This window comes from Penicillium verrucosum (genome assembly GCF_028828655.1).
Source record: "Penicillium verrucosum strain IBT 35672 chromosome Unknown utg000001l_segment0_segment0, whole genome shotgun sequence".
Lineage (NCBI taxonomy): Eukaryota > Fungi > Ascomycota > Eurotiomycetes > Eurotiales > Aspergillaceae > Penicillium > Penicillium verrucosum.
Window position 1 is genome coordinate 12,402,060 of NW_026643210.1, and position 23,796 is coordinate 12,425,855.

A 23,796-nucleotide genomic window follows, 5' to 3' on the forward strand; every position below is an offset into this window, starting at 1 on the left:
CTTCAATTTCATGAACGATGACTATATACCCAAGAATCAAGCACAAGACATAAAGCAATGAGTCTGTCCCTGAGTGCCTATCTCTTCCAACGCAGGATCCGGTCTCCGCAGCCAATTAGCTAGCATGTTGGTACAGTGATCAACATGCTCTAGGTCCCCAAGCATATTATCTAGACGAGCACCACGCATGTGGACATCATGGCCTCGTCGAAGAAGATACAGACAATGAACCAGGTGCTCACGGACAGCAGTCCAATAGAAGTCCGGGTTATTGCCGAGTTCAGTGTAGTCCTTCATCTGCTTGGTGGCGGCTTCATCATAGAAATATACAAACGGCTTGCCATTGTTGAAATGCGCGAACTCGTGCGTAAAGTCATGCGGACATTCTTTGTGCAGCCAGCAGCCAGCAAGAGGATCGTAGGCGCAGCCGAGGGCTTCGGCCTCCGTGGTCGAGTTGCCGCACGAGTATTTTACTCGTGGAGCTGGTGGTAGACATTGGCGCTGGCCTTCGATTGATTCGGGGTATGCAAGCGAGTCAGAGGGTGGTCCTTTTACGACAACAACCTTGCGGAATGGTTCCACTGTGATGGCTGTGATTACGGCAATGACCACGAGCAGTAGGATCATGAGCAGGCCGGTGATGGTGATTGCAGTGAGGTTTCGTTTCAGAAATTGCTGGAAGCCCCGACGGGGTGGTCTGTTTGTGATGGTGGCATCGCTGTCGCCATCGCCATCTTCTTTGGGAACGGGATCGTAGCGAGAGAAGACTTTCTCCATCATGACAGGATTAACGTGCGATGACGTGGGAATTTTCTGTGGAATTGTAGAGAAGGGAAAGATCTCTTTTCTGAGAGAGAAATGGCCAGTAGTTGCACATGATGCTTACTGAGATTGTGGTCTTATATGCAGGACAAAGAGTAGATGAACAGGTGAGTTCTATGGATGGCCCGATAGAGATGTCAATAAGAGTCGGGAAGAAATAAACCAATCACAGGTTTACTATTGCATAGATCATGTCCAAGCGAAGACTTCAATAAGAAAGACCGAAAAAAAAGGGTTGGCCCCAAACAAAGAAACCCCAGAAACCCTAGAAACTCCTTGGCAACACCGTTTTCAAAGACATCTTGCTCTCCTATGTTCGTATGCACTTCGAAGAGTACCTCATATTTTTAACGTAAATGTATTCTTGAAAGTATCTAGTTATATAACCAAAATATATTATTTGCTAGACCGAGCACAATATTCAAATATCCAACCATATTTACAAAACTCCCGACAAAGGATCCGCAATTTACAACAAAGCTAGCGCAAAGCCGACTTCAGGCTCTAGACCTGTCAGCAATCTAGAAATCTAGACAACGAAGACAGTCCGGTTGAGAGACTCCAAGAATGCGGAAGGACCGGCCTGTAATTCAACAATTAGTATACTTGAATGCTATAGACGTAAGAGATTTACTTACACCAATCAGAGCCGCATGAGCAATATTAATCTGGCTTTTGCCAAGGGTAGCCGAGGCCGGCACCGTGACCGTGAGGTTCTCATATGGGGGCAGGTTGGACTCATGGTACACGGGGTTGAAAGGCCCGTTGTATAGAATTGTTCCAAGAACTTCATCTGCGTCTCTACAGGGTGAGGATTCACATGAGGAGAGTCCGATTGCTACACCCATCTCCTTGGATGAACTCAGAGAGTTCTGAATAATAGATTAGTACAAAGGATTGCGGTGACTAAGCTGGAAGAATTATGCATCCCGGACTCTTGAACTTACAGGACGCTGAACTTGGATAATTACTTCCTTGCCGGAATTGATTTTCTGGTTCTCGGCGGGGAGACCGATTGTGGCTCTCTGGGCAATGGCAGCGGTGACGAAGAGAAACATGGAGAAGAAGGACTTCATTTTGATTGATGGTAGGAGAGTTGTAGAGTGGGAAATGTGCTGCCAAGACGATGAGATGGTATAAGATATTCTGTGGTAGAGTTATAAGATAGCAATGATGGCGATTATGGCGTATTCATATAAGGGTTCGCCCTAATAGTGACCCTTGGGATTCTAAAAGTATCGAAGACCATGATTGGTCGAGTCTCGGTAAGTTTCAGATATAGTTCAAGGGAGCCACGGACAGCCGCCTGACGCTAAGGTCAATCGGGAAACTAAATTGGAAAATCTCCTTCATTATAGATTCGCCTTGCATACCGAACTAAGAAAGCTGACTGCGATCTCACCTTCAACAGTCAGGAACGAAAACGGGCTTGATTTCAAATCTGCCCCTCATATTATTGGTGAGGTTTCAAGAGTTGAGCGTGCATACAGTGGCTGTCTCACATATGATCTAAGCCCATGATATTTGTTGAGCTATAGCAGTGATTTGAGGAAGATAAATATTTATGTCTATAATATAGGGCTACATAAAATGCATTGGTTGGCTGAGAGTTATCCACAACCCCCAGAAATAGAATGATCACCAACGGATAAATGAGCCGAATAAACATCTCACCGAATAGGCAAACGTTAGGGCCAGAATTAGAATATTCAAAATGAGATGATAGTTCCTGCACACGGGACTGAATGGGCCTGTAGTAATTAGTTGACTATCGTGATTTTCAACCAAGTGTGGTCTCTCTCTCTCTCTCTCTCTCTCTCTTTTCTCTGAGCTTGCTGTGTCCCTCATTTTTCCTATTTCTCATGTGCATATTGCGGTATTAAGTTCATCTGACATCAGGGTGGTTGGGTCAACAAACCCTTGCCTCGTTCCTAAGGGCTACCTATCTATGTATGGGCCATTAAGGCACAAAATCACCTTGCGTTTTGTTTCCTGTTGGTAGTCTGCGGTGTAACTCTTCCATTGTCGGGCGATATGACCTTGTTACTCACTAACCAATCAATTCTAATAAATCATAGAGATGGGTTTTAACATCAGATTGTTAATATTTTTGCCTGTCATCGTGTTCTGATATTTATTTCGCCGCTTTGAAAAGGCATCTTATCGCTAAAGAGAAACGATTCAAACATTAGAAGAGAGTGGCTATATTTTTCGCGCTTATAGGCAGAGAGTCATCGTCGAGGGGAATCTATTCCCATCCACCACTCTATCCACCACCTCCAGTTACGTGCTCCCGACCGTATTGCTTGGTTCAACAATAAACTTAACTGATGGACTTGTTCCGATCTCCCTGATTATCGTCTTTTTTCATTCATCAACTGGTAACCTTTATCCTTAGATCGACAGGGGGTGACGTCTTGGCCCCCGGCCCCCAACTACTCCACCTGCAGAAAACCATTTTTATCCCTGATTAATCCTACTTTTATTAGGTATAGTCATTGTACTTTTATCAATATAATTCCTAATTTCTGTCAATTCTTCAATTTTCCCTGAAAATCTCCGTCTCGAACACGTTTTCACCAGGAAATTCACTATGAGCGGGGCGCCATCAACACCAAAGTGAGTCCTTCCCTACACCGAGAGAACAGCTCAAGCTAACCCACCACAGCGCCTTGGAAACCCTCCCACAAGATTGTTGGGTGCAGATTCTGGATGAAATTTCACCCCCAGACGCTGCATGTGTAGTAGCCACATCCCGAGGTCTGCAAATCTCTTCGGAGAGCTCACTATATCGCCAGGTCGATATTGACTGGACCAGACCCCCCTCAAGCGGGTCCTGACTCTATTCCGTGTCATTCACGAACGTCCAGATCTGGCTGAACAGATTCACCATGTGAGCATGATCACCTCGAAACTGGTGTATCCAGCAGCGCACGAGGAAGCCGAGTGGGAGTTGCCTCAAATAGATGGCGACTGGGACCAGCTCTCATCTCTATTTCAGGGTGAGGTAAACGCCGCGAAAGATATCATCACCAAGGCACAGTTTCCCTCGTCGGAAATGTGGATTCATGCCCTGGAAAACGGTGACCCATACGCATTTGTGGCTGTGCTTCTTTCTCAACTTCATAATCTACGGTCGCTGCAACTCGATTACACTTTTGTGTGGAAAGCTGGGTTTCCGGGATTGATGATGAGACATGCTCTTCTCTCCGCGCCTGAGAATGCATTATCTCGATTTTCACAACTCTCCGTTGTCGAGTACGGTCTGAATGTTCCACGTTCTAGAAGGTTTAACGAAACGAGATGGAATTTCATCGATGCATTCCCCGTTTGTGACCCGGATCAATTTGCAGGCTGGTTCTATCTGCCTTCTTTGAAATCCTTGGAAATCTGGATCCAAAGTTTCGAGGGTGTCACCAACGAGTTGTCCAAGCCTGCTGAGTCAAGCAAACTGGCGCATCTGGCCCAGCTTGAAAGACTCGTATTGACGGAATCTTCCGTTGACGAGGATGATGTTAGAAAACTACTGTCGCACCTCTCTTCGCTGAAGAGTCTTGACCTGGGCCTTGTCTACCCATCACAGGATAAGGAACTCGATTATAACGTTTGCTCTCCTCAACCTCCTCTCAAAAAGCAAGGTGTACTTCTTGAAGGTCTGATGAGTGTAAAGGACACAGTTGAAAATCTTTCCATTAGCATGGAGCTTTGTCCATTTTGGTGGCCTGGCTCTTGGGGCGCAAGAGTACGTAACCATCGAACCCCGCAAGAAAGCTTCAAACCATTCAAAGGAATCTTGATGCGGTTCCCGCTTCTTCGAACCGCAGAGCTGCCTTCAGTCATGCTTTTTGGATGGACTTGTGCCGATGCACCAGCTTTGTCTGAGCTTCTACCGCCAACACTTCGGAAGCTCGCCATTCGGGAGAACCTGTGGCATACGGAGGACTTCGAGTGGGAGACGGGTCAAGTTGGAGAAGCAATTCAGAACTTTATCCCCTTTGCGCAGTCCGTGACTCCCATGTTGAACACAATTACAATTAGAGCCTTTGGTGTCGGAGAAGAGGGTGATACTGACCCAGACGATGCCATGGGGGCTAGATCATCGTGTGAGAAGCTTGGGCTGGATATAGACATCAGGTTGATCCAGTATAATCTCTCACCGGGACTCTGGACGACGCACAGGGGACTTGAAGAAGGATCTTGGAGAGAAATATCAAATCCTTAGTCTAGAGCTTAGATTCTTCAACTACTCAGTCCATCAGACTCACATTCATCATGCACCCCAATGTTTTTGTAGACGTCTCTTCTTGACAAGCCTGCCATGATAATGGATAACTAATATTGGATCGAATTGTTGTTTTTGTTCTAATATCTTCTTGCCAATCAGATTGCCGCCTTGCGAGACTACTTGATAGTAGAATACCTGGTTTCATGCACATGTTACGACGGTGTATAGCGCTCAAAGCCAAATGCCTGAATTTGTTGCCTGAATGCCTTGTTTTGGCCTAGCAGAAAAATAAAAATACATGAATTACCATTACAGATTCCCTAATAAGCAATGTACTGCCCAGGTGGACTTCCAAGGTTGCCCAAGGTAGGAATGAAAATGAAGCTTTTCGTCCCCATACAAATGGCGCATCTGGAAACCGCCAAAAACATAGAGATGTTTCCATTTGTATGGGGACGAAAAGCTTCATTCTTGACACTTGGAGACCGTCTAAAAAGTTAGAGATGCGCCATTTGTATGGGGATGAAAGGCTTCATTTTTTGACACTTGCAAATCGTCTAGAAAGTTGGAGATGTCTCCATTTGTATGGAGATGAAAAGCCTCATTTTTATGGGTCAACGGCGCCTAGTTATTCCTTGCCGAGTTGGTTACAGTACACTGTACACGGAGGCCTGAAAGCGGTCTAAAACAAGGCATAAATCAGGCATATGTCAGGCCAAATTCAGGCATTCGGCATTGAGCGCTATACACCGTCGTACATGTCGCATTTTCCAGAAGTAAAAGACACAGAGACATTCTAGGAAATGGATTTTAATATCGAACAATTTATATACAATTCTTCCTTCCCAATAAATTAATCTATACAAGTGTCACGCGATAAAGAGATTGACACTCATCCAAACATTTCCGGTCCATATTCACCCGCTGGGATATGTTCATTTCTGGGTTTGGGTGGTCTCGTCCTCATCAACTTCAACCTCCAAGCATTTCGCTAGCTGGACTGCTTCGGTTTTCTTTGGCTTGGTATAATCATCCGGAAGGTCGTCTCTCTTCTCCACAACTTCCAAATCCATTTTCTTGTTCCACTGGTAGCATCCCCATTTCACATCTTCCGGATCCGATGAACAAGGGGGAAGGTAGCCCCCTGCATTGTACGCAGCAATCCTGGGGCTGTGATCTCTTGGGCTTTCATTCTTGTTGTCAACCATCCAGAGAAGTGTGGACATGATCTCGCCACAGGACGCCTGGTTTCCGTGTTGCTTGCGGACCTTGTGATCGTCGGCACAACTCTTTAAAGCGTCGGTGACCTCCTTGAAATTGTCTGGGAGTGGGGGGTTTATTGTGCCGTCGCCGCCCTTCCAAGACACCTCTTCATAGATAAACTGTCTCTTGCCCTTCACGGAGGAAGCAAAGTAGACTTCGTTGTTGATAGAGAGCCCAATCATCGCGCTTGGGCGCTTCTGCTTTTCCTTCCTGGAGCCGGGAATATCTTGCATTTCCTTGAAGGCAGCTTCAATCATCTTCAGGAAGTCCGCCCTGTCCGGTTGCGTTTCAAAGGTGCACTTCGAGTTGTAGGCTTCCATGTCACTGCCGAGAGATGTGTCTTTCGTGATTTTGAGCTCGCCTACTGCCAGGACACTGCCTAACAGCCCTAGGAGGAATATGACCGATAAGAAGATTTTTGGGAACATGGTGGCGGGCCTCTACCAGGAGTTGAGGCAGAGGTGAGGATGTAGATGGGATGGCTGATGATAACCCAAAAAAAGTACTAAAGTGAAGACAGCGCCAGGTCTTGAATGGCGTTTGTTGAGTACTCTGTGGTGAATTGGGAGGCAGACGCTCGTATTAAATATTCCAGGTGAGTTGCTATTTCAAGTGTTCTTTGCAAGCCGGTTGGACATTCGGAAATCTATGCCACCATTCAGCCCCCAATCCTTAGACTGTCGAGTGTTCCTAGATCGTCAGGGGGGCTCGTAGGGGCCAAGTAGTGGAGTCACAATAAGGCCCCAAGTGTACGTACAACATAATGCACTTATCTCTATACATGAGGGTGCGGAAATTACGAGTTGCACTTGACGGATAACTTCCAAGGGCTAGCCCCAAGAGACATGCTCGTGAACTGGTCCACAAACGGGATTGAACAGATTCAGGGGCAGAATGGGTAGAATGCGTCTTTACTTCAAAAGGCAGGTGATTTCATTGATTTCATCGCATAGGCAACTCAACGGGCAAGTCTAAAGACATGGGTTTTCTTTGTTTTATACTAGGTCAAGCACTATCCGTACAACTACTCCGTACAATGACCATTTACCTGTGATTTTTACCCAATAACCTAAAGAATTGCACTACATATTAAGAGAGCTGAAATTTATAGTAATATTCCCCAATTTAGAATCAAAATCCCGAAGTCCTGCTGTGTTTTAGGATCGGCCTGTGGATATTGTGGGTTTACGCACCCCCGGGGTCGGGGGCCAAAGGAAGCCCTAGTGTCATCCACAATTGTGCCGGTTCCTGGCCCCCAAACCCACTTCATCTTCATAGTGGAAATTGATTGGCTTGAAGGGTTACTCGGAATTTGATATTGGAACCTTGGTTTGACGGTATGAGTGTTGTACGTACTTTGTAATATGATCGAGCAGTTTGTGGGTAGTCGCATATAACTTCGTCAGAATCCCCTCCGAGAGCCAGTCATCAGTCCAAAGGTTCACACCATGAAGGTCACAATTGGAAACGTCTTGGCGGCAACGCTTGCCTTGACTTATCCTGTCCAGGCTAGGAATGCACCATTGAACGGCCGCGATCCAGGTTAGTTCTTCATACCAGGTCTTCCAGAACACATAGTAACATATATTCACAGTTCCCGCCGTCAATGAAGCCGATAGCTTCAAGGAAAATGCCACACCTCATAAAGGGGTGGTTACCAAGCACCTTTGGATTCGTGACGAGGCTTCCATGACTGCTACGTCTTCTGCCAATCTCAATCCGATCTACAGACATCCAAAGCCCTCCACCCAACTTCCGCTGCCCTCAGTGGCACCCAATGGGGGAAATAACTCAAATCAGCCTTCAGCTACTGCAAAGGACGGTGATCAAGGCACGGAGTCCATAGGGACTCCAAATTCTAGTTCGGCCCAGTCGAACCCATCCGAGATCCCATCACACTTTTCAAACGCACCTGAGCCACCTGTGATTCCTAGCAGCCGTTCAGACCCTCTAATCCCACCGGGGACTCCATCGCACCCTTCAAACGTGCCTGAGCCATCTGTAATTCCAAGCAGCCGTTCAGACACTCCAATCCAATCGGGGGCTCCATCGCACCCTTCAAACGTGCCTGAGCCATCTGTACTTCCAAGCAGCCGTTCAGACACTCCAATCCAATCGGGGGCTCCATCGCACCCTTCAAACATACCTCAGCCATCTGTAACTCCAAACAGCCGGTCAGACACCCCAAGCCCATCGGGGACTCCCCATTCAAACCAGCCGGATGCTTCTGAGGCTTCCACCGCTCGCTCATCGGAGCCGCCTACCTCAAGACTTGGCGACTCGTCCAAGACAAACACTCCTCCTACGTCCTCCCAGGAGGGTGCTGGTTCGGACTCTGCTACACCTTCAAAGGTCCCACAGCAGACAGGCTCTCCAAGTGCTACTCCAACTTTTGCATCTTCCAACCCTGATTCGACAATTGAGTCGTCTATGATGGCCGTCACTACTAGTGGGTATACTACAACTGAAGCTATACCCGTCCCTGTAACAGTGAGTACTTACATAGAAGATCATCTATAATCTATCATGATAAGCAGCTAACCCCCTTTCTCAGACTGTCGAGATTACCAAGGGCCAGGAGACCAGCAGTATCACTTTTACCGCTACCTCTGTCACTACCTCAGATGGTTCAGAGCCAACGTTTGCATGGGGTTGTGCTTCGAGTGATCTTTGTGGCTCTGGCACAACAGACTCCGGAGGAGGAAGCAGTGGCTGCGTTGTTCCCCTACTTTGTCCATCGGACCATAACTGGGGTCTCGGAGGTGGATGGTCCCCATCTGGAAGCCCTTCGCCGGGCGGTCCAAACCCTCCTCCTTCAACACCCAAGACCCCTTCGGGTTCCGGCTCTGAAAGCCCAGATGATGATCCTGAAGATGACAAGAGTACAACTTCGACAACGGCAACCGATAAAACATCTTCTTCCACCACATCGACCGCTTCATCGACCTCCTCTCCCTCTCCCTCTAAGCTGCGTCTTTGCATGACCGTTGCTGAATCGGGTACAGTAGAGTCTACCTCGACCCCGACTTCTAGCTCGAAGGCTACTACGAGGCCAACTTCTAGTTCGAAGGCTACTACGAGCGCAACTTCGACTCCAACCAGTGCCTCTAAGATACGACTTTGCATGTCAGTTGCCGAATCTGGCTCGGTAATCGCCACCAGCGAGGCAGCCAGCACCACTGACAGAAAGTCAAACACCATCACTTCCGCACCCAGGACATTCTCCACAAGCACCAAGGATCCTCTTTGTCGTGATAGGTAAGATAAGCCAGGGTGTCAAGAATAAGGTCAAGATCCATCTAACAAAGCATATAGACAAGATCCGCACGGTCCAAACTCATGCATCTGCACATCCGGAACCTCTGAGATTTGGCTCCCAGTCCAAAGCAACGGCAGATGCGGTTACACCACACTGCCTGCATCTCCCACCCCGACGGAGACGCCTACAACAGAGGCGCAGCCTGCACCAACACTTGGACCCGTCACGTCCACGACGACAAATGACGAAATGATCATCTGGCCCACGCAAACCATCAAATATTACAACGTCCCAGGAACCAAGTTGACAGAGACTTATCCTGCTGGTGAGCCCACAACCAGCACAATGACAGCCGATACACCCGAAGCGACGGACTGGAACCCTAAGGGGTCCTCCATTTGCGGCACTCATATCGGCGACGGCTTGAGTTCTGCCTGTAGGGCTGCCTGGGAGAAATACGACGATGATACAGTCTACACGGAGAAGACAAAAAGACATGATTCGAACTCCCTCGGCATGGGCTGTACAGCTGAATACGCGTGTTCCGAGGACGACTATTACACGCCTGGACTGAATGGAGCGCAGTTAAAGGAACTGTAAGTCATGTGCTACCTCACAGATTTATTGATTTTGACTAACGATTTTTCCTATTAGCTTTTCGAGCCTTTACGATACTAAAGGAAACGGAATCTCGATTTGTGGTTCCGCTAAGCTGTCCAACGGTTGCTCAGTGAAGGTTGACTATTGTAGTCTTTGCAAGGATGCCAACTAGAGCCGTGTCGCCGAAGGATGGGTTTTGATTTAAGTTAATTATATTGCACATATGTTAAATTAATTATTTATATATAAGTGGTTTCATCTTTCAGCATTGCATAAATAAAGCCAAAATAGTACCGAATGAAGATAAAAGAACGAGTGAAGACGAGTGAATGAGGGATGAGAGAGAGACGATGGAATGTATATAGTAAAGAGAGTAATAGACGTTAGATAGATCATCACTAAAGGATACAGGGAATAGTAAGTGAAGGATAAATGATAGAATAGAAATAGTGAAGTAAGAACTTACATCCCTCTGATTCCTTACTCTTATCTTTTGCAGTTTTTATTCGAGGGCCTGTGGCATCTTTATATCATTTTATCATCTGAGATTATAAATTTGATCGCAGTAGAAAGCAATCAACAGAAGATAAAATCCCAAATGACTGTCATTACCATTGACTGGTAATGCCTACGCTACGCCGAAAGCAAGGTAGATAAAAATCGGCATTCACATGCATCTTGAATGGGACAACCCAAACTATGCCAAAGATGCAATGACAACGCTGCTCTCAGAAATGAAGTGAGGCAGAAAAGACAGCGCGAAATGTGCGAGGGAGGGGGGAGGCAAACTGACCTGGCTGTATGTATCCAGTCCTGGCCTGATCAATTAAACATCCATGGGGTAACCATTGATGATGTCCTTTTTTAAAAATACTATTTGTCACGCTATAAAAGAACTTATTGTGTAAAAAATGTTAAAATAAACGCGAATAACGACATGATAAAAGAAGAATGTAAAGCCCACTCAATGTAACAGAGGGCTTTATCCTCCTCACAATAAAACACTGGAAATCAACCTCCACCTGATTCTTCAAAGCTCAGTCACCTCTCTGACAGTGAGACAATCCATCTGAGAGCCCGCCCTCAACCGCTTTGGATAAGCTGAACAAGGGAATCACAGTAACCTCTTCTTCTCGGCCTCCATAGCTGCTGCAATGAGCGCCTGTTTTCGTCTCCACTTCCTCTTGCGCTTCGTGTTCTGTGGGTTTCGAAAGCACTCGTCAATCGGATGCTTCGTAAGACGTCGGTGGTAGGGACAGTATTCTTTGGTGGAAATTTCCATTCGACCCATGCCAGCGGAGATATGATCCAGGTCACCCAAGACTGAGAGTTCGTTTGATAGTCGGTCAGCCTCAAACTCCAGGAAATCGGCGTAAGCTTCGTCTAGGATGGATTCTGGGAGATGACCTTTCTTGAACCGGAGCGACTCAACCCATGTAATGGTGTTGGGGTTCACACTGACCGCAGCGAAGAATTGATTGAGCATGAAGATTGTGGGAAGGGCTGGGGGTCCAAAGGCCTCCTTCATCTCTGCCAGGGCTCGTTTCCAGGCGTTCACAAATGCCTCAGGCGACTTTGACGAATAGTACACCGTGTGAGTCCAGGTCATGAATTTGCGATGAGCAACAAGCCAGTTACGGGTATCTTCATTAGGCTCACTAGGGTAGGAGGGTCCCATGGGGGGATTCGGATTGGTGTAAGCGAAGTTCGAAGGAGGCGGGACAGGGAATTGAGAGCCAGGTACCATAGGAGTCACGATCGGCGGGCCATACGAATGAGGTCCCGGTGGACCAGGCTCAAACATGACAGGGTAAGTTAGCGGCTGTCCGTAGGGACCATAGGCAACATGGTTAGGAAGAATGGACGGAGGACCGAAGTACTCAGGACCATACTGAGCTGGAACTGAAACTGGGACCGAAACCGGAACTGCACCTGGAGCGACTGGACTCAGGCCGTAGTAAACGGGGTGGCCCTGAGATTGAGATCTTGGATCCCCTGTATCGGGGACGAGCATTTTGACTTCAGTGGGTGTAGTTGTGCGTGAATTGGTCTTGGTATTATGGTCCCTCCAGGAGATTCTGTCTCATGTATGAACAGCTTGAGACAACAGCGTTGATAGATGTAGAGTGAATGCTAGAAAAGATATGACTGCACTCTTTGATAAATTGAAAGTCGATCGAGTAGATGTAAAGAAGACATCAAGGATAGTCAGGACTGTGGATGTATGATTTTTTTAACGGAAGGGGGTAGATTGGGATAGAATGCATAGTATAGAGCGCATAAGAATAGATCGCATAAGAATAGGATATAGAACGCAGAGAGATAGCAATCTGATGTCTTATTACTTCATTTTGGGCAAACATTGAAGTCAGATATTCGCTGACAAACAAGGTCACTGGCAAACAAGGCCTGACGAACAAGGCCACTGACAAACAAACCCTTTTTCCATTCATATTTACCTATCTCATAATAAATCTAGACCTACTAGTTTGACTCAAACATTTTATGTGTGCAAACGCGGCTATAAAATGTATCAAATCCTCGAACATGGTTCAGATCATCGGTGAGATATAAAGGGACTGGCAGTTGATCTAGACATGTATGAAAGGGGCCGACATCTGGAGCCATGAAGTGAAAATAGCTATTACGTGTTTTAGTACCTATTTCTGCAGGAGCTTCCAATGTGACTGGATGCCCAGCGTCTAATTACACTTTGTAAATCTCGGCATTGATTGGCATCTTGGCTTTTTTTATATAAAAGCCGAATTATACGACCCGCATCAGGCAGCTGCAGGCAGCTGCAGGCATTCCCAGGTTGGAGCTACTATAACCTTGGAACCAGGTGATCGGCATGAACCAATGGATCTCTAGATACCTACCTAGGTAGGTAGGTAAATATTCCAGAAGGATTCTGGGTAATTCTGGATCAATTTAGCTTCCAACGTTTTAATTTGAGCGGTAGAATCCATGGTGCATAAAAATCTTAAAATGATGAATGATGAACTTTAGTATCTACCTAGTAGTAGTATGGAGTGATGATCCGGACTAATCTCGGACAGGTTTAGGGTATGGAATATTTTATAGCGAGGTAAGTTCGGATAATCTATGTAATATAGAAGTTACATCATTTCAATATAAAACAACTCTAAAGGCGGTTCCAATGAATCCAACCAAAACCACATGGGAAAAGAACCATGGGGTGGAAACCCATCGTGATCTGATAGCCACCCATTTTAGCACGTTCCACATCCCCCTCTCCACATTCAATTATGTTACTTTGATCACATTGTATTTCCCGTTTCTTTAATATCAAGGGCTGGGAGTATATCTTCTGCCCGATACAATTCTTATGGTCAAACATGCCACTTTTGTTCCTGGACGATCTTTTTTTTGACGGGATCCGCCCGATCGTCGTACCCTCACCACCTTACCTATCCCACCTTAGTTCTATAAGTCACCTTTCGAGAGAGTCGGAATGGACTCTTTCTCTCCTCGAGATTTCCAGGAGTGGGTAGATCGACGCCAAAGCACCCAGTCAGCCTCCACCGTGTCGTCCGCCTCAACGAGTGTCCTCTTCCCGAGCCCGACGACATCTCCAGGTTCCAGCTCGAGAAAGCAATCCTGGCAGTTCTACGATGATGTCGTGCGACTCGAGTTGACTCCTTCCGTGCAAATGTCTGTGCTGAGAAAAACGGTTCCCGTCCGATCAGAATGCGCTGACTGGTTTATAGTTCATTCGTCAAAAACGGCCAGTTATTCAAGCTGAAATACAGATTTATTGACATCTGCAAAGACTCAACGGGCGCGTTGAGGTGTCTCGAACTTGGGGGAGGATTAGGCCAGCAGACACCTTTTATCCATGGCTGTGAGTGGTCTCGCATAATTTCCCAAAGATAGCATGCTGATCATTCAAAAATCTTGCATAGTCTCCAATACAAAACTGCCCGTCCCTCACCTAGAGCATCCAAAATCAGGCGACGAGTACCCTCTCCGCGTGTCCTTTATGGACCAGCAAACTGTTCAGACGGGAAGCACAGTATTCATGACGCAATTATCATATAGATTTGATCACTGGGATGGTACGCGACCGCTGAACCTCGGAGAGTCAACATTTGCTGAACCCCCCCACAGATTGTATACGATTTCAAGAACTGCTACTGGGCTCCAAGTTGATTTTTATCGGCGGGATGGCCGAGGCCAAATCTAAAGGCCGGGGTGAAGAGTGCATCAGCCAAAATCTTCGCATCCTCCGGGGGCATAATGGGAAACGAGTGATGCTGTTTTTTGCCAACTCGCAACGGAGGGAGCTCAAACGATACGTTTCCATTCCCTGTAAGTTGTCTCACTTCTATCTAGGCCCAGATCCACCAACCCCCTGCCACAGTGACGTTGCTAACAACCCTAGTGAATTGCATCGGTTCGATCAAACCCCCAAAGAAGCCCGGGCGGCCAGCCCTACTCGATCTAAATCCGAACTTCGAGATTCTGTCTCAAATGAGAAATCTTACGATTCAGTTCCTTGACGATGATGGTCAGTGCACATCTTTTTAAGTTTTGCTCATTTCGGACTCTTGGCTTATTCCTCTCTCTTTTCCAGACTGTACAACATTTTGTCAGATGTTGTCATACGACCTGACGATTGGATGAATAGTTCACGAGGACTTGATTCATTATAAATCTCTCAGGTCTATTACGATAAATTTTTACATAGAGTTGGTGTTCCCGGAGAAATTGTGGGGGGGCCAAAACATGTATCATGTACATAATACCAAGATACCCCTGGGCGTTAAGAGATCTTTTTCGAGACATAGAATTGCATCCACGTGAGAGCGGGTTAATGAAATTGGAATTGAATCTTTTACTGGTTATAATTATATACGACATATGTGTACAACATAAACATACAGTAATTAGAATAAAAAATGGCTCATATACCAAGAGAAATATAACTAATACAAATAATAATATTCAACCCTATTCAACCCCCAAGGTTCCAGATGTCTCATAAAGAGATAAAAGGGAACAATAACCCTCGTGGTTGCCCATTACCTGTGGGTCCATTTTGGGGAGGTCGACAAGTCAAGCATCAGAGATGTCGCACGTGGAGAAAACAACCCTAAAACTTTGGCTCGTTCCAAGGTTCGCCGCTTAGTCTCGCATTAGCCTTTACAAGGATCATGGGGTACACGGGCCTCCTGGACAAATTGTAACCTTTGGTTTAACCTTGAAAGCCCCGGCTCTAAACAAAGACATCTTCTATTCTTTGAAATGTAGGAATCTTCAATCTTTCCAACTATATACGGAGTACTACTATATCCTATTCCACCATGGGCAGATTCCACGCCCGGTTGTATAAAACCGACCGCGCGCGGGACTTCGACCATGAGCAGGTAACTATGGAGTCCCCCACTTGTTGATGAGCAACATGGCATGGAAGATGGCTAACAATTCGATTATAGGATCGATATGTCCGCATGCGACAGATATACGAGACCATTGACAGGCAAAATTTCCAATGGATTGTGGTGTTAGTCGCTGGTCTTGGATTCTTCCTTGATGGTTACACAGTGTGTTACCCCACCTTCCACGTGGAAAATACGCATATGCAACATCGGCTAATGCTTGACATAGTTATTTGCCAGTAACGTGGCCCTACCGATGATATCCTATGTCTACTGGAGAGACGACACTTCCTCATTACGACTCACATTCATCAATATCGCGACACTTGGGGGAACCCTACTGGGCCAGGTGGCATTCGGATTTCTAGCCGATAAAAATGGACGGAAGAAGATGTATGGTGTTGAGTTGGTACTCCTCATTACAGCCACCCTGGGTGTGGTTATGTCCTCGACAGGCGTGGACGGCAGCATGAACGTCTTTGCTTGGCTTATTTGGTGGAGAATCTGTGTTGGTATTGGAGTTGGCGCGGATTATCCACTCAGTGCAGTGATCACATCTGAGTAGGTCGATCGATCTCGAAATCCCCAATTGTGGAGGAAAAACTGACCTTAGAATGTCCAGATTTGCCCCTACCAAACATCGCGCCCGCATGATGGCCACCGTCTTCTTCATGCAACCACTCGGTCAGATCGCAGGTAACATTGTCTCATTGGTTGTGATCGCGATAGCTCGGGGTAATAGCAGTCCTGGGGAAGACCTCACCCGCACTGTCGATATAATGTGGCGCTGGGTGATCGCCATCGGAGTCGTACCTGGTGCAGTGGCTACCCTTTTCCGGTTCGCCATCCCAGAGAGTCCTCGTTACCTTGTCGATATCGTGGACGATCCCGTCACTGCGGAGTTTGATGCAACTACGCTTTTCAGCGACACGCCCGGTGTGATTGATACTGGGGGCTGGGGAACCACTGCTACGTGCAGTGCCGGCAGCACGATTCAACTACCCCCGATTTCATCTATTGCTAGCTACTCGACCTCTGATCATGAGGACGAGGATGAGTTTACTCGCTTACCTCCCGCCACCCTCAATTCTCACTGGCGCTTGGCACGGTCCGACATCATGCGGTACTTCTGGACGGAAGGGAACTGGCGCAGCTTGGCTGGTTGTTCTCTCGCATGGCTCCTCCTTGACTTCGGCTTCTACGGTATCGGATTGTCGAGTCCTCAATTCTTAGCCAAGACGTGGGGCCAACTTAATATCTCCGAGGCGGCACCGACCTGGATGACTGACGATACACCAAATGCCAACATCTACACGATGTTCATGGAAACCTCTATGCGCGGGTTGATTATCCTCAATATCGGAAGTTTTGTCGGTGGCATACTGCTCATTATCTTTGCTCATAAGCTGGATCGTGTTGCACTGCAGAAGTACATGTTCCTCGGACTAGCGGCTCTGTTCATCGCCCTAGGAACTATGTTCGTAACTCTTTATACCGGCCCTCCTGCTGTGGTGGCACTGTATATTGTTGGCCAAATCATGTTCAACTTTGGTAAGTTGAGCCCAGGATACGACGCTTTGAATCATTCTAACCAACTATCCACAGGCCCCAATGCAACAACATATATGATCCCTGCCGAAATCTTCCCGACCCGATACCGCGCAACATGTCACGGCATCAGCGCTGGAGCCGGAAAACTGGGCTCCATTCTCGTGCAAATCTTCTCAACATACTATCACTTTGGTGCAGGCCCGGGTAACACAGCAACCCGCAAGCACGGCATTGTTCTCATTGTCTTCAGCGTCTGCATGATCCTTGGTGCAGCAGTCACTCACTTTTGGATTCCACCAATTCAACAAACACGGAATGGGAAAGCCAAACTTTGGGGTGGTAAACCCGAGACTCTTGAAAGCATGTCTCTTGGCCGAATGGGCCGCAAGAGTCGAGATGCCGATTGTCGGAAACGGACATCACGGCATCGGGCACTTTCAATGAGTGCGTAGGTATTACTACTCTCCATGTCCATCTTTAATTATTCTTTTGTATAAATTTTAAATACCTGTTATTTGCATTTGGGGGTCCAGACTACATAAATATAAACCAATATACGCTTCCAGTCCGATGAAATGAATTTTAAAAATAAATTCACAGCTCAACCTCAAGACCAGTACTCATCAAGCAACCTCCCTGTAGCCATCTCGTCAAGATAAAGCGCAACATCCATGCCCCCATCCTCGACCGCACTATCCATCACCTGAACACACCCATCCATTTTAGGCATAGCAGCATGCACATAGCGTGGCTTATCCCCACCCACAAAATCAACCTCATACAACCGCAACCGCAACCACGAGGTAACAATCGTATGTTCAGACCCCAAAAACGCCTGCCACAGCCGCTGCGGCGACACCTCATGAGCAGCATCATGCAACATCGCACCAACAGCATCAGCCGTAAACCCCATCATGGTCTCCCGAATCCGACTAGCCGTCTCGCCTAATCTTTCCCGACATACCGAAAAAGCGGCCCCACCAACATAAGTCAGGAACAGCGGGGATCCGATGAACGTATCAGGAAGAGCGGGGCAAACACGCGGTCGGGCGCCGAGGCTCAAATTCATATATACGGGTCTTGGGGACGAGGCCTGTCCGCGTGCTCGTGTAATGGCTATCCACAGGTGTGCGAGTAAAGCGTCTAGTCTAGAGATATCACGTCGACCGCCCGGGACATTGAGGGCCATAGCTTGGAATTTGCGTAGCTCTTCACCTGTGAAATGCAACTGTGTGTATCTGACTTTTTTAGAGAAATCCCATGAAGCCCAGGGCGCTGGTTCGGAGGGCGAGATTCGTTCGTGGTTGATTTCTGAAGGTGGCGGTTTGGAGTTCTCTGTCGTGGGTATTAAAAATTCAGGACCGCCCTCGTCGGCGACATTCCACCAGCTATACCGATGCAAGGGTAATTTTCGCGCGGTTTGTACGAGCGTTTCGTCGGGCTCGGACCTGTCGATGTCACCTGCGGCGCAGCTGTCCAGCAACGCGGGATCGAACACGGGCTCGCCCATTAATGGTGATTCGGGCTGGTTTCCAAATTTCTTTCTGCTGTTATATGTCCATAAATGCACAAATACCATTAAAGTTTGTGCATCTGCTAGACAGTGCGCCGTCTGGATTCCGATGGCGTATCCTCCTTCATGGAGAAGAGTGATTTGGACTTGCACTGCTGGCAGACCGGCATAGTCGCGCAGATTGGCCAGTGCCAGTGGGTTGGATGGTAGGAAGAGGTTTTGGTCGAAGTCATCGCCTACCCATGCTCCGGGTTGGGAGCTGGTGGTTGATGAAGATGAAGCCCGTTCCGACGCTGTCGGGACGATTTCATCTGCCCGGAAGGGATGCTCAATTACTGTCCATTCGACTCCTGGGTCGGTGGCAGTGCCGTATGTAATCAATGGACGGTTGAATCGCTCTGTGTGGTCTCCTTTGGTGTTGACGGGTGCCCATTGGAGTTGGCCTGCCCATTGAGGGAATTTTGATAGGGTTTCAATGAAGGAGATACGCAAATTGTCAACCAAGGTCTTCTGATCTAATTCTGTGGGTTGGTTGAAAATCCAAATTGCTCCTGTTGGAGTAAAGCGCACGACTGTTGCGTCGAGGATAGACAGGGGTGTTGACGTTGGTATTGGCTGGTTGGCTGGTCGCAGCCTTGTAAATTCGATGGTGGTCATGTTGAATGTACATGTAAAGTGTGTTCTATATCTATGGGTTTTTAGATCAATCTCATTCGCTTTTTATCTTTCTGAATTCAATGAGTCAATATGTGTCACTATGTGTTACTGTGTGACCCCACACTATTACAACTAGCACAGAAGATCTAGCCAAACATAACGCCTTGCTTTGTATACAGTAAAACACTATATCAGTCACCAACGCCTGTAACAAGAAAGCCAACCAACCGAAAAAGAAAAAGAGCGATCATGGTGTAGAATAAATGCACTCCCTTCAACATCACTTGTCATAATGTCTTGGGACGTTTCAGCGGGTGCCCTCCAGCGTTGAAAACAAACTCATCCAAACTAATCAAGTCTGGAGAGCTGAACATGAGATAAAAATATTTGAGTGTCTGCGACATCCACATGCTATCCATCGAGTCTTTCAAAGTCAGTTCGCTACCCTCATCCGTGACAGCAACGATGGCAGCATTTCCATTCTTCGTCTGCGTCGCACTTTGCATCGCCTGGAACATATTCCAGGCCGCATCGAGTAGGTCTTCGCGTCCACTGATGCGGTAGAGGGTAAACATGCTTTCGATCGCTTCCGGGCGCAAGTTATAAGCAGTGTCCGAGATTCCGATGAACCCCTTGGGCAGACGGTGTTCTTTGATGAAATTATCGACGTTCAGAGTTGGGTTTGGTTCTGGCTCGAGACTGTTCGCCTTTTTCCACACCTCTTGCTTCCAAAGCCACTCGCTCCATGGGCAGTTTGTCTGCGATGCACATGGAACTACGTCAAACGCTTCGGGCATAATCCCCAGTGGTACGACCCGATGAGCCCAAATGCATCCATCAACCAACTTATGGGCGATTTCTTGGTGGGTGGGGATGTTGAGTAGTGCCCCTCCTAGTGCAAACATACCTCCCGCAAAACAAGATCGGTATCGCATTTGGGACTCTAGGTGTGTTTGCGAATTCCCATTATCTGTCATGGCCACTCTAACAGTACCAGAAAGGAGCACATCCTTGCCCTCGGGGTTCATTGGTCGGAATACATTGTGGCCTGCGGCTGTAAGCGTGGCATTCTCGTACATCTTGCGATACATGGGCACTTTCCCTCCTAGCAATGCGTACGCCCGAGGTAGCGACTTGTATAGAGAGCTGGCTTCGGCGCCTAGCGTGAAGGTATCGTCATCGAAAAGCTCTTCTTTGGCATTCACGGAGACAGGCCACAGCCCTGCCAGTTTGGTGGTATCCTGTTTCGTATCAAACAATTCCATGACTCGCTGGGCCGCGTCGAAGTATTTTGGGTCTCCGGTGATCTGAGACAACCTTGTAAATTCCAATATGAACGAGCCCAGTTCCGCACCGAGTACATTCTCCTCCGCAATCTGCTCCTCTCGGTGGGCAGCTTTATTTGCATTCCAATGTATGATGGGCATTCTGTTTGGGGTATCAAAGGCAACGTAAAGCATGTCACCCAACTCAATGGACTTTTCTAGCAATTTCTGATCAGCGCTGAGATCAAATGCCGCCAGCAGGCCTCCGAGTAAATGGATGTTGAAATCATGGGTATTAATTTCGGAGGGCTGTGCATCTTCAAATTTGATATTTGCGACCACAGCCACAGCCTTCTTGAATTCATCGTGCATCCCCATAATCCACAGTGTGTCAAGGTTGTCAATTAGGGTAGCACCCCATTTCCCCAACATATTTTTCGGACTACCACTGAGAGGCGCAAGCTCATCTGCGCCCCAAGCAAGCGACTGGTATGACTTCCAACATCGTTCGAAGGCTTCTTTCGCGGCCGACTGCCTCGTGTCCAAATTGAGACGGGATACTTTGGAGTCTGCCGATTGGACCTTTGGTAGCGTCTTTTGCGGTGTGACGGGTAGTTGCTGGACTTCAGTAACTGGGTATCGCACGGGTATTTTTCTCCATAAATATTTTGGGTTGATTTTAAATTTCAGAATGACTTCGGGTGCAGCCTGTGGAGTGGTCGAGGGATGAACGCCGTCGTTTGTGCGATGATAGCGGTAAAACAGGAGCAATAGGAAAACCCCGAGGCAAGCGCCTAGAATCTGACGCCGGGCCCGACTCATGATGATTTCAGGTTATAATCACATCGATATATTGCAGTGAAGATATTATGGTATGGGAATCATTAAAGGAAGAATGAGTGACACGAAACTTTCCCCGTGTTTCGACTGGAGGGGGAATTCAGCCCTCGACCCTGGAGGTCTAGAATGTAAGCTCGTGAGAATTTTCCAAAAGAGGAATAGACGGGTTTAACTGTATACGCTTTGTCCTGTATACTGCACTGCCAAACCTATATTTATCTGTCTTTCGTGAGTTAAGCTTTAATTGTGTCAATGCCAATTAGACTATGAATTTGTTAAAAAACAATATACAACAGGAAATTACGTCGGGTAAAAACACCTTCGAAACACCTTCGAAACAACTTAGAAACACCGTAGAATCTAAAATAGAAATCAGACCGAGGCCGAGGCCTGTATGGGCCTGCTGGCATAGCACGGACAGTTAACTACGTGTGGTGTATGAAAGGCAGAGGTTTACTATCCCACGTATTCTCGAAGCATATGTAAAGGAACATAGATCGAGCCAATGAATATCGATTGACTGATTAATTGAAAGAATTCATACTTTTCAGGTGATATACTTTATTATTGGTATGGAGAGAGAAATCGGATTTAAGAGGAATGAATACAAGACTTGAACTTTCGGGCATCATATTACTTTAATATGATATTGATACAGACCTACCGTTCTATTACTACAGGAAAGAGGTGTTTCAAAGGGCCCGAAGGACAAAAGTTTCTCTCACATTCATGGTAAGTCCAGATCGCCCGGGCTAATTTTACCTAAACCTTGAGCAAAAGAAGAGAATCTCACCCCAACTTCAGATAACGGTCACTTCTCCTCACATCAACGTCCCCAGTGTCCCTCCTCATCCGACATATAAAAGACTATGTCGGGCTCTTACCGAGGCGCTCGGAACTGCCGAAGGCAGAAATCTAGGAATTCAGCTTCCTCCTGGGTAAGAACCTCGCCAATGAAGGTCAAGGATGGGGCAGTGCCCGAGGCGGAGGTACCAGACGCAGTGTCCAAGTCTGACTGAGTGCCACGGGAGACTGATTGGCCTCATAATAAGCACATGGATGTTATTCTGCGCGACAAGTCGACAAGACATACCTTTCTTCGCTTCCTTCGCTTCCCTGCCTTCCTTTGCTTTCTGCGCTTTCTTCGCTTTGCCACCTCGACGACCACGTCGGTTGTTCTTCCTCTTTTTGATCTGATACGTTTACATCCAAAATCAATATTTCCCTTCGATGTAGAGGATATGTCTGTGTGGATATTACGGGATTGGTCACGGACACGCGTTTCGTGGCCGCGAATCTGGCCCGGACATGACAATCGGCCATATTGTGACCGGGAATGTAGCAGTACGTGCAAATGGTCTATCGTAGTCAGTGTATGTTCCAATGACTCGTCAACATACAATCATTGGGTGTATCCCAACCACACATGAAGACCCATTGGAGCCGTAGAGAACAGGTTGGGATGATGTCTCCAGGGGATCAGGTCCACAGTCCACTTACTGGAGGTTCGGAATCGGTCATGACGCAAATATCAAAATATCGCCAATTTAGGTGTGATTGATGTGGAGAATAGAGGTCGATGCTGAGAGTGTGCAGAGTTGTTTACAAGAAAAAGTGCTCTTGCAAGGTTTGAAGTACTCCAGGTGTTCTTTCCTAGAGATGCGTCCCAGGTTCCTTCCCACACAAGCACTTACATCAAACTTGGAAGGCACGGGCATTCCTAAGCCTGCAAAGCCAACTTTCTAAGTCGGCGAAACTATCTTACTCTGTAGTAGACATGACAGAGGTTCCGCACGTTCAAAGCTTGCTGTTAAACATAGTACTTGAAGTACTTCAGAATCATGATGGGAGGGGAAAGCACTATTTGTAGGACTTTCTCTGCTCATATTCAAGTTGGGGGTTAGCCACAATGTCTCTCGGGATTTCCTTGGTGATTGGTGTGAGCTTTTCAAGCTGCTCTAGCCGGAGGCTCGTTATTGGATAATATGTCCACATTTTGTTCGTATCATATATTGAATATTGAAAAGAGATGAGCTTTAAGAGACAGTAGATATCGAATCAAGTATAATCAGCTGACGCGACCGCTTCAGACCAGGGAAGTTCAAGAGTGTTTCGAGAGCCCACAGGAGCTCTAGCATCGGACCGATTTGGGGAAATTGATCCATCCGTTTGGGGGGTGTAAATAGACTCGAGGTTCTGGATTATGAATTGGTCTTCTACGCGCAGGGTGTGAAAAAAGAATGTTACAAAAGAAAAAAAAAAGGAAGGAGTCAATTTCTATCAAGAATATTGAAAAAAAAAAGACAAGAGACAAAAAAAAAAGAAGTGCATCATCCGTGAATCGAACACGGGCCTCGTCGATGGCAACGACGAATTCTACCACTAGACCAATGATGCTA

General features: G+C 47.1%; 11 protein-coding genes across 11 annotated transcripts; 4 read left to right on the plus strand and 7 right to left on the minus strand.

Annotated features, from left to right (window-relative positions):
• Positions 1-36: 36 nt before the first annotated feature.
• Positions 37-777, minus strand: N7516_004560 (uncharacterized protein; the record flags this gene model as incomplete). Its single annotated transcript, XM_057217280.1, has 1 exon — positions 37-777. The coding sequence occupies one exon, from the start codon at positions 775-777 to the stop codon at positions 37-39; it is 741 nt and encodes a 246-aa protein (XP_057079163.1).
• Positions 778-1,351: 574 nt separating this feature from the next.
• N7516_004561 (uncharacterized protein) lies at positions 1,352-1,898 on the minus strand (the record flags this gene model as incomplete). Its single annotated transcript, XM_057217281.1, has 3 exons — positions 1,352-1,405; positions 1,461-1,694; positions 1,770-1,898. The coding sequence occupies 3 exons, from the start codon at positions 1,896-1,898 to the stop codon at positions 1,352-1,354; spliced, it is 417 nt and encodes a 138-aa protein (XP_057079164.1).
• A 1,517-nt stretch (positions 1,899-3,415) lies between these two features.
• On the plus strand, positions 3,416-5,044 carry N7516_004562 (uncharacterized protein; the record flags this gene model as incomplete). Its single annotated transcript, XM_057217282.1, has 3 exons — positions 3,416-3,441; positions 3,491-3,620; positions 3,641-5,044. 3 exons carry the CDS (start codon positions 3,416-3,418, stop codon positions 5,042-5,044), a joined length of 1,560 nt encoding a protein of 519 aa, XP_057079165.1.
• A 938-nt stretch (positions 5,045-5,982) lies between these two features.
• N7516_004563 (uncharacterized protein) lies at positions 5,983-6,738 on the minus strand (the record flags this gene model as incomplete). Its single annotated transcript, XM_057217283.1, has 1 exon — positions 5,983-6,738. One exon carries the CDS (start codon positions 6,736-6,738, stop codon positions 5,983-5,985), a length of 756 nt encoding a protein of 251 aa, XP_057079166.1.
• Positions 6,739-7,758: 1,020 nt separating this feature from the next.
• On the plus strand, positions 7,759-10,341 carry N7516_004564 (uncharacterized protein; the record flags this gene model as incomplete). Its single annotated transcript, XM_057217284.1, has 5 exons — positions 7,759-7,852; positions 7,905-8,800; positions 8,865-9,568; positions 9,626-10,165; positions 10,224-10,341. 5 exons carry the CDS (start codon positions 7,759-7,761, stop codon positions 10,339-10,341), a joined length of 2,352 nt encoding a protein of 783 aa, XP_057079167.1.
• A 942-nt stretch (positions 10,342-11,283) lies between these two features.
• On the minus strand, positions 11,284-12,183 carry N7516_004565 (uncharacterized protein; the record flags this gene model as incomplete). The annotated part of the gene is made up of 1 exon (XM_057217285.1): positions 11,284-12,183. One exon carries the CDS (start codon positions 12,181-12,183, stop codon positions 11,284-11,286), a length of 900 nt encoding a protein of 299 aa, XP_057079168.1.
• Positions 12,184-13,644: 1,461 nt separating this feature from the next.
• N7516_004566 (uncharacterized protein) lies at positions 13,645-14,816 on the plus strand (the record flags this gene model as incomplete). Its single annotated transcript, XM_057217286.1, has 6 exons — positions 13,645-13,844; positions 13,901-14,034; positions 14,096-14,248; positions 14,301-14,501; positions 14,575-14,700; positions 14,722-14,816. The coding sequence occupies 6 exons, from the start codon at positions 13,645-13,647 to the stop codon at positions 14,814-14,816; spliced, it is 909 nt and encodes a 302-aa protein (XP_057079169.1).
• Positions 14,817-15,496: 680 nt separating this feature from the next.
• Positions 15,497-17,574, plus strand: N7516_004567 (phosphate transporter; the record flags this gene model as incomplete). Its single annotated transcript, XM_057217287.1, has 5 exons — positions 15,497-15,559; positions 15,629-15,736; positions 15,801-16,132; positions 16,194-17,122; positions 17,177-17,574. 5 exons carry the CDS (start codon positions 15,497-15,499, stop codon positions 17,572-17,574), a joined length of 1,830 nt encoding a protein of 609 aa, XP_057079170.1.
• A 155-nt stretch (positions 17,575-17,729) lies between these two features.
• On the minus strand, positions 17,730-19,292 carry N7516_004568 (transferase family protein; the record flags this gene model as incomplete). The annotated part of the gene is made up of 1 exon (XM_057217288.1): positions 17,730-19,292. The coding sequence occupies one exon, from the start codon at positions 19,290-19,292 to the stop codon at positions 17,730-17,732; it is 1,563 nt and encodes a 520-aa protein (XP_057079171.1).
• A 287-nt stretch (positions 19,293-19,579) lies between these two features.
• On the minus strand, positions 19,580-21,379 carry N7516_004569 (glycoside hydrolase family 47 protein; the record flags this gene model as incomplete). Its single annotated transcript, XM_057217289.1, has 1 exon — positions 19,580-21,379. The coding sequence occupies one exon, from the start codon at positions 21,377-21,379 to the stop codon at positions 19,580-19,582; it is 1,800 nt and encodes a 599-aa protein (XP_057079172.1).
• An 898-nt stretch (positions 21,380-22,277) lies between these two features.
• N7516_004570 (uncharacterized protein) lies at positions 22,278-22,720 on the minus strand (the record flags this gene model as incomplete). The annotated part of the gene is made up of 3 exons (XM_057217290.1): positions 22,278-22,429; positions 22,491-22,590; positions 22,658-22,720. 3 exons carry the CDS (start codon positions 22,718-22,720, stop codon positions 22,278-22,280), a joined length of 315 nt encoding a protein of 104 aa, XP_057079173.1.
• Positions 22,721-23,796: the final 1,076 nt, after the last annotated feature.